At 42.6% G+C, this 13,539-nt stretch overlaps 1 protein-coding gene across 2 annotated transcripts in view; it reads right to left on the reverse strand.

Moving 5' to 3' along the window:
• The window catches only part of YTHDC2 (YTH N6-methyladenosine RNA binding protein C2), a 66,032-nt gene that overhangs the window by 18,074 nt on the left and 34,419 nt on the right, over nt 1–13,539 (reverse strand). For both annotated transcript variants that reach the window (XM_083151648.1, XM_083151647.1), the window contains exons 15-23: nt 13,051–13,147; nt 12,246–12,333; nt 12,079–12,159; nt 6,632–6,714; nt 4,925–5,030; nt 4,631–4,750; nt 2,220–2,492; nt 1,992–2,118; nt 1,703–1,908 (exon numbers count right to left, since the gene is read on the reverse strand). In XM_083151648.1, the coding sequence (XP_083007774.1) occupies nt 1,703–1,908; nt 1,992–2,118; nt 2,220–2,492; nt 4,631–4,750; nt 4,925–5,030; nt 6,632–6,714; nt 12,079–12,159; nt 12,246–12,333; nt 13,051–13,147 (1,181 nt within the window). The remainder of the gene's footprint in view (nt 1–1,702; nt 1,909–1,991; nt 2,119–2,219; nt 2,493–4,630; nt 4,751–4,924; nt 5,031–6,631; nt 6,715–12,078; nt 12,160–12,245; nt 12,334–13,050; nt 13,148–13,539) is intronic.

Below are 13,539 nucleotides of genomic sequence, written 5' to 3' on the forward strand. Positions count from 1 at the left end.
AATTGTGTATAGTATGCAATTAATGACGTCATTTTATAAGAGTTTAACATATTTCCATACATTTAATAAATTAGGGTTTGGAGTTTAAAACTGTATGGGGTATATTCAATAATTTTTAAGAGCTGTGACACTGAGCAGCGCTGACTGACCCCCTGCACACAACGTTTCCCCATTGCTAGGTTTGTGCAGTGATGGGGAAATGCCATGTGCTGCCGCTAAAACTGTGAGGCTCGCGGCTAAATGCAGCGGGCTTATCCGCGAGCCTCGTTGTTTGGGGGAATCCTCGCCGGCATCTGACAGCGAGGATTCCCCCGGAACAGGGTGAGCGTCCGGCGCAGGGGTTAAACAGCGAGAGTCGCTTGTTTTCAGCGATCCCCTCTGTTTAACCCCCTCTCTGGCCACATTGAATACGGCCCTCTGTGCCCTATGTTAAGATCTGTGATTGTATTAATTCTTTACCGGCATTATGTGCAGCATGGAGGCAAGTTCCCTGGTCTGGACAAAGACGATTAGTGCAGACATCCATGTGAATGAGCTCTAGCTATGGTAGATGTTCGGATATTGCATATCAATGTTTAAGAGTTTATTATACATATACTTCCTACACTATGGGCTTTCATCTGACATCATTTCTATTATTTATGGGCATTGATTGGCCATAACTATCTCCCTTATACTAGTATACTTCCCTTCCTCTACTTCATCTTCAGTCTCCTTGACAATTTTGACACCTACTTCTGAACTGATGCTGATTTTAGTTCTACCAGCTATACCCCTATTTATACTGTATCTTTCAACACACCCTGTACGTTACCTTGTAATTTGTTTTTTTTGTTTGCTATGTACGGCGCTGCGGACACTTTGCGGCGCCTTATAAATAAACGTACTACTACTACTACTAGTATCACACAGGGGTACGTTTGGCCCATGTATTGACCTTGGCATTTATGAGCTCCAATTGTCATTATTTATGAGAACAAAGCAGGAATGTAAAAGCAGCAGGACCAAGATTACATGCTATACATGTGTTCTTATTGGCTGGGAGTTGGAACAGTCACACACAATGGCCCTTATTCTGGTTCACCCGCAAATCCAAATTCCTTCTCAAATGGACAAAACCATGTGCACTGCAGGTGGAGCAGATGTAACATGTGCAGAGAGAATTAGATTTGGGTGGGGTTCTACTTCAAAGTGAGATCTAAATTGCAGTGTAAAAATAAAGCAGCCAGTATTTACCCTGCACAGAAACAAAATAACTCACCCAAATCTAATTCTCTCTGCACATGTTACATCTGCCCCCCTGCAGTGTACATGGTTGTTCATTTAAGAAGGAATTTGCCTTTGCGAGTGAAACAGAATAAGGGCCAATGAACATTTCATCTGGAAGCCAAGGTAATCTGTAGTTGCTGGAAAACCTTTCATGGGATTAAGTATGTACACACTTAGATATTTTTAAACTATATTAACGGTAATAATATAGTTAATATTATTGTACATATCCTCTAGTCTGTATGCACTATCGTTAATTATGTACGCTCCCACGAGTCATTAACGACCCCTCCTGTGCCTTGGAATATTATTTCAGACTTTACATGATATACAGTACATTTTTATACTGACTCCCCTACACAGCTGCACAGGAGTCAGGCTGACCATCTTTATCCCATGCCTTGGAATATTACATCTGATTTGATACATTTACCTTTTTGTACTGCGGCTGGCTAAGGACTGACGATGGATGGAAGCGCACACGCTTTTCTTTGGGACTGGTGAGAGCCATAGTCTCTCTGTCCACATGTATGACGTTGGGATACATGCCAGCAACAAGAGCAGCTTTCACTACAGCCCAATTCTCAGAGTTTGTATTCACATCTCGGATGTCTCCTCCTCCACGAGCCCTAACAAACCCTATGGAAAAGCAGAAAGGTGACCAATCAGCATGATGCGATCATACATTGCTTGTTACTATATATATAGGATCGGATAGTCACCTGATGCCCTGAGTTGGCCGAGAAGCTGTGTTCTCATTCCAATGATAATTTCCATAGTAGCCTGAGAGAGAAAGTTCTTCTCGCAGAACGCTCTCTCCCAGCCATCGCTTCGAGCCTTCTGCCAAGCCTATGAAAAACAGGATTTTCTGTAATTAAAGGTCACCTTTTATTGTGACATACAACACATAAAGCAACAAGGTACTGCAGAGGATGGCAATAATGCCTTACCTGGAAGGCCCTGAGTAAAGCCATGTGGTCACTAAAAGTCCCTGCGGTGAATCTCTTTCTACACAACATGGCTGCACGCTTTTGGGAGGCCTGTGTTGGTAAGACAAAGGGATCGCGATATGCTAAGGTGCAGGCTATGGTCAGGATGGGGTCTAGGCACTTCAAGACAACAGCACACAGCACCATTTTGCCAAGGTGAGGTTCTACAGGCAGGTCGGCCAAATGATAACCAAGTTCTGTCAGATCCTCCCAAGTGTCCATTGCATCGATTGACTGTAAACACAAAGCATCTTGGGACAATTAGTAGACACAAACAAACAACAAACACACAAAGATCTTTTCATGTTTCTATTTCCTCTATATGTGTGTGTATATCTTCCATTTACCGAGGCGGAGAATGAGGGTTTATTGGAAAGAAAAGAGGGGTATTCAATGCCCCTGGAGGCAAGCTATATGGCGAGCAGTGACAATAGTTTGCCGTCAGAGTATTCAACACTCTCCCCTTAATTTGCCGTTTCCACCTCGCTGATTCTTTTCGGAATCGCTGCAATTGTGGTAAACTTGGCGGCGAGGATTCCAGGCAAACATTGAATACAGCAAGGGGGGGCTGTGCAGCGAGGATGGCTTTTCCTCGCTGAAAATAAGCCATCCTCACCATACAAACCCCCCTCGCCATGGTATTGAATACCCCTCATTAAAGGAAGTGTTGCTATTAGGGTTCATTTACATGCCCATAAAACCTATACAGATGGTTTAAAATGATTGCTTTTGGAGCAAAAGAGCGAGACCCTTTTTCTTGTGCAAGACTATTGCAGCTAAAGTCTGCAGAGAGAGATTATAGCACGATCCGTTACATTCATATAGCCAGATGTAGCTTCTCTAACATGCTTAGGATAGCACACCCTCTTCCTTAACCTGATCTGCAAAGAAAGCACGGAAATCCAAAGTAAAAGAGATAGTCTGCAATACCACATACTTGCCATGGTGTTCACTAAAATGTCTGCTGATCCCTATTCTTGCACAGCAATGAAATACCATGGGATTCAACACTGTGTTTAGCACTGGAGGACCATACCTATGCAAAAGGTAGGAGAAGACACCCACCTCCAAAATGAATGCTGGGTTTGAATGTCACAGTTGCACACTCCAAGGATGAAACATGCTAGGACACTCTTAGCATTCCAGCAGAAAATCATGACTGCATCAATCATTACCATGACATTGTCGTACTGGATAAGAAGGGAGCTGCCCCAATCGAGTGGAGGAGCTCATATGAGTGCAGGCCCAAAGCCACTGCAGATAAAAGGCACCGCTTTAACACACAGATGTTAAACGTCTGACTTTCGGCTCTGCATTAGCCCTTTAGGGGTTTTTAAAGAGGGATAGGGAGATATAGTCCCTCAATCTAGCGGAATTCACATGGGTGTTCACACGGGTGACTGATGTTTAAGGTCTGTGCATGCATTCTCATATGCGCATGTGCAGGGCCTCTGTGCGGGCACCTTTGCCCACTTGCATAGCCAGCGTGACACTCGAACAGGGGAAGGCGGTATGTGCGTTTCCTAGGCATACCTACCAAAACGCTGGGTGCGCCCAGGAAACCGATGGGCGTCCCCATGCGAATGCGGACGGGTACCTGCCTTACGGGGGCGAGCGGCTGACATCACCGGCCATCAGCCACCGGCCCAGTTCTCAGACCAGGATGCCGCAAGTCTAAGTCAGCCCAGACTTACTTAGATTTGCAAGCACTGTAAAAATCATTCGATGGTCGGCAACCATCAAATGATTTTGGGCCCGCACCCTATCCCTGCAAATAGATGTTTATGCAAAATATCTATTTGCAGTGTGGCTTGCTAAGCAGCGAAATACCGCTGCTTAGAGAGCTACCAGAATGACCCCCATACTCCTCTGCTATCTTAATCAGGTAACAGGGGTGGAAGAACTCAGTTGGAGGCAAATATAATAAAGGGAGGTATAATAAAACTACAGTCTCTTTACGGATTTAGTAAGCCTGCTCGAAGAAAAAACTTTGAAAGCTAGTCTGCTACCTTCTGTGTTTGTGCATGTGTGAGAGAGAAATAGATGTAGTTTCACTCACTGCCAACAGATGGCAGTGTTTTGGAGACTCACGGACACTAGACATATATATTGATAAGTCAACCTTCTTTGGTATCTTAGTAAACTGTACTTTATTGACTGTGAACTTGTTGCAGTAAACAAAAAAAACAGGTAAGGCTGTTGAGTATACACTGAATACAATGCAAGTTTAAAGATTAAAAAAAGAACAAGATAAAATGAAATTACAAACACCGTTAGACAACAAATTAAAAGATTTATCAGGATTCCTGCAGGCCTAAAATAAAGCTACACACTAGTAAATGGTAAAATGTCAGAAATAAAACCAATCTTACCTTCAGCATCTGTACCGCATTTCGAACAATTAAGGCTGGTGGGGGTTCTGGAGCCTTCATTAGAAAATCAGCAATTGGACAGTTTATTGGTGCTAACAATTTTGTATGCAAGCAGAGTTCCTGTGTGCACAAAGAAAGAACAATGTCAAACAATGGCAATCTGTATGCAGCTTTGCAATACTTGGGGAAATACTGCATTGGAGATCAGTGTAGGGAGTTATTTATGAAGCACAATCCATTTACTTGAATGCAAGCTTTCAATTATAAACTGTCAATGGATAGTTCAGCGCTTACATGAAGAGGCATTCGTAGTAGTTCCGGTGTCTGAAACTCCAACATATTCTCAAAACGGAGTCTGCTGAAGAGCCGGAAACAGACGCCAGGTCTGCAGCGGCCAGCCCTGTAATACACCATCAAACAAGTCTGACCAAGGAAAGCAGTACCAATATAATTTTAGATGGGGAAGGATGACAGAGAACACCATTAAATCATCATCAACAACCAAACCAAAATACTATACATTAGAAATATAATCTATCATTCTGAAGGCTTCCATTACAGTACATACAAAATCATCACAACCTGGGCTTTTAAAGGGTCAGGGAATCTCTATATATTGGCAGATGAATGATTGATTCAGGAGAATTTCACCCATGCACAGCAGCGAGACACACGGCTGTACATCCCTCCCATATATACACACTTGTCTCTAGGGACCAGATTTACGTTAGCAAGGCCTTACTGAACTCTGCAGCCAGCTACTGGTGCACTACTGAATTCAGCCTGGTAAAGCTTGCAGTAGTTTGATGTTCTGACCCTTTACTGAGTAGTCACATTTAGTAGGTTAATATCCTTGCCGATGAGCATTTTTGGATAAAAGAGAATTTGTTTTATTGTTCCGGTGTGCCGCTGAACATCCCACCCACATATCTACCTATTACAGCAGGCTGAACATCGCTGGTTATCCTGCGCGCCTCTATGGAATGTGAGGAAAAACTAGCGATGCTGTAACAGTACACTGTGGCTAAGCCACTAATTGTATTGTCCCCATTTAAAAACAGGAGACTTTTTGGGGGTAAAATATTAAATAAACTGTATTATTTATACACTATTGCATAGAGAAAATAGACCAGTAATAGGGTAGATATCGCTAGTAGAAGTAATCTTTTGCACAAGATAAGATATGGTCACTTATTTTGATAGCCTCTATTGGCACCTTGTTATTAATTAAATAATTATAAGAGTTTAGAAGTGAAAGTTTATATGTAGCTTAGTATACATATTCTCTGTAGTAAGCAGACCCTGAGTGACACAACAATACATACACATTATTGCAGCATCTTCCTAGATCTTTTTGTAAAGATCTTAAGGCCCCCCATACACTACCGCAATGTGGGTCTATTTCACTTGCTCCCAATGAATCGGTCCAAGAAATAGGCCCAATCAAGGTCTGTGTGATGTCCCCTTGGGCCCGATGCCAGACCAGCAGGCAGGACCCCCCTCCAGGCAGTGGGGAACAGGGGTCGCATGAGATCCATCATATGTGAAAGGACCGCATGCGATCCTGCCACCTGGGAAGGTCCTGGGTGGCAATATGAATAGGATACTGGTCACAGAACCTAAATGTTACAAAGCAAGTATCAATATTTACATAAAGCTCTGGTATCACAATGATAATTATGCCCCTTTCAGACCGCACTTTTTACCCATTATTTTGCCCTTTTTATTTTGCCGGGAATTTATGCAGTCTGAAAGGTGCAGAGTGAATTTACTGGTTCTATTGAACTGGTATTTCTAAACGGTAATAAAGCAGGGTCCTTCCCGTTTCAGACCCGTTTTTTTTTCATCCACTGTTTTCTTTTATACCTGTATGAAGAGAGGCGCTATTCTGTCCTTTATCTGTTCGTGCTTATGTTAGTTTATTTTACTACACACACATGGCTCGGTGTATTCCTTATACAGATTCTGTATTGTACAAAGATAACATTAATAATGCATTACCTTCCTTTCCTTTGAATTGCACTGGCTTTAGAAATCCAAACCATTTTAAGCATAGTGACATGGTTCAGAGCATCAAAAGATTTCTACAAAAGAAATGAAAAGCATTAATCCGCAACACTGGACTTTCCCAGATAGATTTATTTTATAATAATAAAAAAAAAAAAAAAAGAAATGTACAGTAGGTAGATGGGATTCAGTATGAAATCCCGGCGTTCAAAATCCCGCCGCCGGAATCCCGACCGCCGAAATCCCGACAAGGGGGGGACGTGGATCGCCCCCCCTTGCGGGCTCGCTGTGCACGCTACGCTCGGCATGCTAATTTATTCTCCCTCCAGGGGTGTCGTGGACACCCACGGAGGGAGAAAGTGTCAGGATTTCGGCGGTCGGGATTCCGGCGTCGGAATTCTGAACGCCGGGATCCCGACCACCGGGATTTTAACTGCATCCCGGTAGATGCATTATTGCTATACAGGTAAGCAGTGTACCAAAAATAAATAAATGTTTTTATTCCATGGATTATTGATCCGTGCCGCGAATCCCTGACGACTAACGATGATTCGGCATATTAAGAATCCTGACTTGCCAGTACCAATCATTAATCTTAATCAGTGAATCAGAGAGTTCCTACGTGTTGGATCTCTATGCTCCTGGACCGTGGCAGAATGGCGTCCATCATACATATACAGTATGGGCCCCATTAGATTGCCATTTTTGTAGGACAAGAACCTGCACAGCAGTTTTGTCTCATGTAGAACTTTCCCAAAGGGTATACCATAAATTATTTGGCATATAGACAACACTATCAGCTCGTTTGTGATAACTACCTACTGTGCACAGTGCAAAACTGACAACTTTTTATTTCATCAAGTGGCATTTATGCCAACCACAAATATACAAGTACTGTATGTAGACTTTTATGGAAAAGCCAGGATCAGGGGAAATATATATTTTGCAAAATTTTTATAAAAACACTTCACCATTTTAGACTCTACTAATACTATTTAAAGACTGAAAAAAATATCAACCCAACTTACATGAATATAAAAAATTTACAGCTACATATATTCTTAAAGAATTCCATGTAGCCTAAGAAACAAACCTTTCATGTATATATCTATGATTATAGTGTTGTGTTATAGTGTTAAGTTGTGTATTTTTTCTTCTTTATGTTCTTGCTTGGCGATGCACTGTTATCACAAAACAATCCTCGTATGTGTGAGTTTATTGGTCAATAAAGCGGATTCTGATTGCTAAATCAATTTCTTAATTTACATGCTGAATTGTGTCTTTTAAAAGTGTAAAATGTGTAACCTAGCCAATACAAAAAGGGATAGTTCAGTATCCCGGCAGTGGGGTTGCCAGCATTCATTATAGTCACCGGCATCCCAACTACTACCAGGAAACTGGCGCAGGAATCCCAACTGCTGAGATGTTGAAGTGTAAGAACGCCAGGGTGGGCGAGGCACTAGGGGGGACTTAGAGTTAGGCTACATTAGGTTAGGGTTAGGCTAGGGATTGGCACTTAGAAGGGGGAGTTTAAGGATACACACTTAGAAGAGGAGGTTAGGGCTGGGCTGCAGAGCAGGGTTTAGTTAGGGGGGGGTATGAGGGTTACAATCAGGCACTAATGGGGAGGGTTAGGGTTATTATAAAACTAAAAAACTCAAATTATTATATTTTTGTTAAATCCTTTCCACTGATTTCATTTGGAAACACTGCAACCATGGAGTATAGAGGCTGAGACTTGGAGTCTGGTACTTAAAATGATGTGTTCCTTGGGGGAAGTAGTTATTTTGGTACTTGTGTAGTTTCACGGCGGCACTTCCCTGCGTATCGCATCCATTGCAAATCACATGCAAATTGTATGCAAATATTGCATGCAATTTGCATATGATTGAAACCGCGATGCGATTTATCACAAACCCACTATCCACGTCAGCCCTAAGCGTGGCGAGCGGACACGTTACACGTCCTCGCGACCTGTTCATACCCCCACTATCCACGTCGGTGTGGAGTTGATTTTATAAATTGTGGCAAGCGTAGCGAGCCCCGCAAGGGGACGTGGAAAACAAGCCCGAAGCGTGGCAAGCGCCCGCGGAGTACAGTCAAGTAATCCGGCTGCACTCACCACGTTTTGAGCCGGAAGCGTGGCGAGCGCAGTGAGCCCCGCAAGGGGGTGCGGAAAACGAGCCCGAAGTGTGTCGAGCGCAGCGAGGGGACCCAGATTACTTGATGTGTATTCCGCGGGCACTTGCCACGCTTCGGGCTCGGTTTCCGCTGCACTCGCCACAATTTGTAAAATCAACTCCATGCCGACGTGGATAGTGGGGGTATGAACAGGTCGGGAGGACGCGTACTGCGTCCGCTCGCCACGCTTCAGGCTGACGTGGATAGAGGGGGTGTGCTAAATCGCATCGCGAATCGAATCGTATCGTATGCAAATATGGCATGTGATTTGCATATGATCAGCTGGGAAGTGCCGCCGTGAAACCACACAAGTACTGTTATTTTTAGTCAAGCCCCAAAAAACACAGGACAGACACCCTATTGAATCCCAAAAGTCCTTAACCTAAATTCCTAAAGTCCTAACTTTAATTCTGAAAGTAACAAATTCTGCAGATTACTCACAGCACACAGTTATGATCCTAACATCCTCATATAAGTGACATTTTTACTAGCCTCAAATACGTTACTGAGTCTTAATAGTCTAATACCAATCTGTAACAGCAGAAATAACACAGTACATTTAACATGTAACATTTATTTATAGGTCTGTTTGCAACAACTTTCGACACACAAATATGTCCGCCCAAGATGAAACACCGTATTAAATGAGGATGACACATCCACCACGGCCCAGCAAGTCTAAAATGTATGTCATAAAGGCCCTTATTCTGATCGGTGCGGACTTTTCCGAATTCTTTCGGATGGCGTTTTTTAGCCGTCTGCGCATGCGTGGCGATCGCTAGGCACATGTGCCACGCATGGTCTCCGTACTTGTTCTCACTAATCCCGTACAGAAATGTGCACCGCATACATTCGGGCAATAGGGGTGTGTTATGGGCGTCATGCGGAATGACACAGGGGCGTAGTTTCAAAGTGGGCTAAACTGGGCGGAAACATGGGCGGACACGGGGGAGTACACATATTTTGGTAGGCGTGCATTCGGACAGCACGCCGAATGCACGCGAACAAAAAGGGAAGAAATGTGCGCTGTCCAAAAGGTTACTCTTGCTTTGCGGACACCACTCGGTCATGCGCTATGCAATCGGAACGCCTAATCAGGACGGACGCACCTCAACCAATGTCACCTGAACCAAATACAATCACATACTTTACCCATTACTTGTTAATTACACGCTTCTCACTGCTACAATTGGAAGCATTGCAGCTTAAAGGGAACATTACATGCTGCACTTGTCACACACTTTTACACAGCAAATAATGCACACAACTTAATAATATTAATACTAATACACATGCCACTTCTGCATGTATAAATTAATACAGACATTTGTGGGGCCAAAATAACATTTATTAAACCAACTTTGGCAAAAATTTAAAATACATAACAAAACAAATGGTACCATACCAGGACAAAAATTACATAATAAAGAATAAATAGCCACAGCAGAATCATTGGGAACACATCAGGTGGCTTCACAACAAAAGTACAGCACCAACACTTCAAGTACAGCACACTGAAACAGGGCAACAGAGGAACCAAACATGACATTTGAACCGCGGGCAAAAGTGGTGACCCTGGCCACGGATTTGGACACAGGCTGCTCACACACACAGCTCAATGGAAGATTTGGGAAGACATAACGGTGGAGATTAATGGGGACACAAGTTCATTTGCGAGCACGTTTGGCCCTGGCAGGCTCCTTGCCACGTGCAGCAGCTCTTGTGCCTCGTCCACGGCCAGAGGCTGATGGTGGCTCATGTGGAGGACCTCTGTGTCCTGCTGCTGGACCAGTGATAGTGGTCCTTTTGTTATGTTTTTGAATAAAAGTTTGCACTTGTTTAAGAAGTTGTCTGTGTGTTATTTTAGTCTTTAACATTAAAAGTATAAAAAGCATTTAACACACAAACATGTGGATGTTTAGATATGTACACAGCAAAAGGGTAGATAACATTTTTATCCCCATAGGGAATGTTAGGGTTAATGTATAGTGCTTGTAAGTGTTTAAGGATCAATTAGCTAAATAACAGATGACCAGGAGCAACAATCTGTTCTCAAAGTGGTTTGCTAATTGCATAAGTGTGTCATGTGATCTATGTGGGAACTCTGATAACAGTAGTCTTGTTGTATGCAGAAGTACACCGCATCTGTGCGTAGTGGCCGGTTCGCGTCCGTTCTGACGCGGGAAGGCCGTGCATACGCGGTCAGACCGTGCAGAATCGGAGTGTTTCCCCCGCACACGCATGGTTTATATGTCGTCCGTACACACGCCCTGTTCTTACAGAGTGAGTCCGTCCGAATGCGGAGGACACGTGGGCGTTTCTACGGACGATGGCCGCACGCTGCCGCACAGCGATGCGTGCGGCCCGCACCGAAAGAATTCGGGAATATCCGCACCGATCAGAATAAGGGCCAAAGAGACAGACTAGGATAGACCCTAATGTCTAGTGAAGGATGCACTTTGGCCATAGCTGCCTCATGTACCCAAAGTCTACAGGATAGGGACATGCAGGTAGTTGCAGTGGTAGCAACCTGCAGTGGCATCGACTACTCTTTGTTGGAGCATAATGCAGCTCTTCCTAGTGTTAGCTGTGGGAGGAAGGGGGTTCATTCATGACATGTGGTGGCACTAAGCTGCCAGAGCCCCCAAAAGGCGAGTTCATGTTGGGAGCAAGTGGTAGCACTAAATGGTATTGCCTGCCACAGCATTGGTCACCTTGTACATGTGCGCAGTGTAACAGAAATGATATTGTTGTCTCATGAAAAATAACTGCAGGTTTTCAAAATACAGGGGGAGCATTAACATATGGCAGATTATTTCATTTAAAAATCCATGGTTTCTCCCAGCTCACTGAATGGTATTAGTAACCAGCCTAGAACACTACATGATAATAGAATTCAGAGAAATTGGTTACATATATTTGCGCAAATTTATGTGTATGTCCCCAAGCCGTCGTCAAGGCTTCTCTGTATATTGGGGGTCCCTAGCATTATATCTAGGTGCAGGGTGCGGAAAAAGAAAGCCCAGAGTAGAACACCATCTATATGTAGATTATTTAATTTAGTCATTTCGATACAGGTTTCAACTTCTATACGCCACCACTGCAAGTGCCCACTAATTCAATGCTATGCTACGCTACTAATAAGGTAAGATAGAACTTAGATAACTACCTAAATATATTAGTTACAAATATATATAAAAAATACTTTATAACCCATGTCTATACATTTATTGCAGATATACAGACATGAAAATCTTTACCTCTTTCACTTTGCCAGAGTCAATAACAAACACAACGTCATTTACTGTGATACTGGTTTCTGCGATGTTTGTGGAAAGTATCTGTAATACAGAGCAATGTTATAACAGATTCATCGGCCCTGCCTAGAACCCAAGCACAAGTATAGTTCATAACTGTGTGTACTTACAATTTTGCGGATGCCAGCTGGAGGATTTTTCAGAACCTTCTTCTGGTCTGCTGTCTGCATGTTTGAGTGCAGCATGAATACCTGATACCTTTCAGAGGTCAAGAAAGAGGAAGAAGTTACTGTACATACGGCAATAGATTGGCTATTAAGGGGTAATTTTCTAAAAATCTGTTTTCAGTGATTTTTAAATCGATCAAAATAAATCTCAAATCGACGTTTGGTTTCCCGAGAGCGAAACACACATTTGCCAATTTTGATGATTTTTATATTAACTTTGAAATGTTAGTAAATGTTGTGTTTTTGCCATGGAAATACAACATCAATTAAGATCGATGTAAAATCAATCAAAAAAGGCCTTTAGTAAATTTACCCCTTAGTCACACACCTTCTGGACACTTGCACTGATACCAGAAGCCGTGACAGAAAAGAAAAGTGGTCTTTATTTTATGAAAATACCAGAGTCATTTGACATCATTCAAACCTGTTAACAGAAATCGTAAAACTTCCTAAAGACATGCTCTAACTAACGTAATAAAAGTACGGTGCATCATACACAAGACCAATATGGTCCAAGTTATGCTCCCAATATTGGTGCTTTAAAGAACACTTCCCCAAGGCTAACTGAAAGGCTGTTGGTACAGATGATTAGACAATGGATCCAATTTCTCCAAACATGTGGTGTACACTAAAATGTTTTGTAAATCTAAATATTTAGAGAGAGGACTTTTCCTATAGATCTTCATATATTATAAAGAATAGAAGATATTGGAAAAAGAGAATACAGAACCCATACTTGTTTATTCACCTCTGAGCTTTATCTGCAAACCTCTTGTCATCAAACAATATGCGGTCTCTTAATCCTACAATTTCATCGTACCCCGGGAGGAATATCAGCACCGCCCCTTGGGAAACAAACCAGAACAAGCATACTTTGAATGCACAAACCTTACACATGGCATGACAATCCTTTATTAATCTGTATCCTCAAAGTAGCAAATACACAAATGAACAACACAGATGGAGTATTGTCCCCTGCAGTTAACAGTGTGCCACAACTAAGTGAACGACCAAAACCATTGTGTGCCACTGAGTGATTTACAACTTCAACTTAGTCTATCCAAAAAGCATATTACAAATGACATAAGGTTTCATATCAATTGCAAAGGCTATATCAAATACACATTTTCCGCTGAAATAATTCGGAATTGTAATGGCTGTTTTCTCACTCTGTTGTCTTACAGCGCTGAAACCTTGGATCCAATTCCAACCAAGGCCCAATATATGTAGAGTTTGT

This window comes from Crinia signifera, chromosome 1 (assembly GCF_055691185.1).
Source record: "Crinia signifera chromosome 1, ASM5569118v1, whole genome shotgun sequence".
Lineage (NCBI taxonomy): Eukaryota > Metazoa > Chordata > Amphibia > Anura > Myobatrachidae > Crinia > Crinia signifera.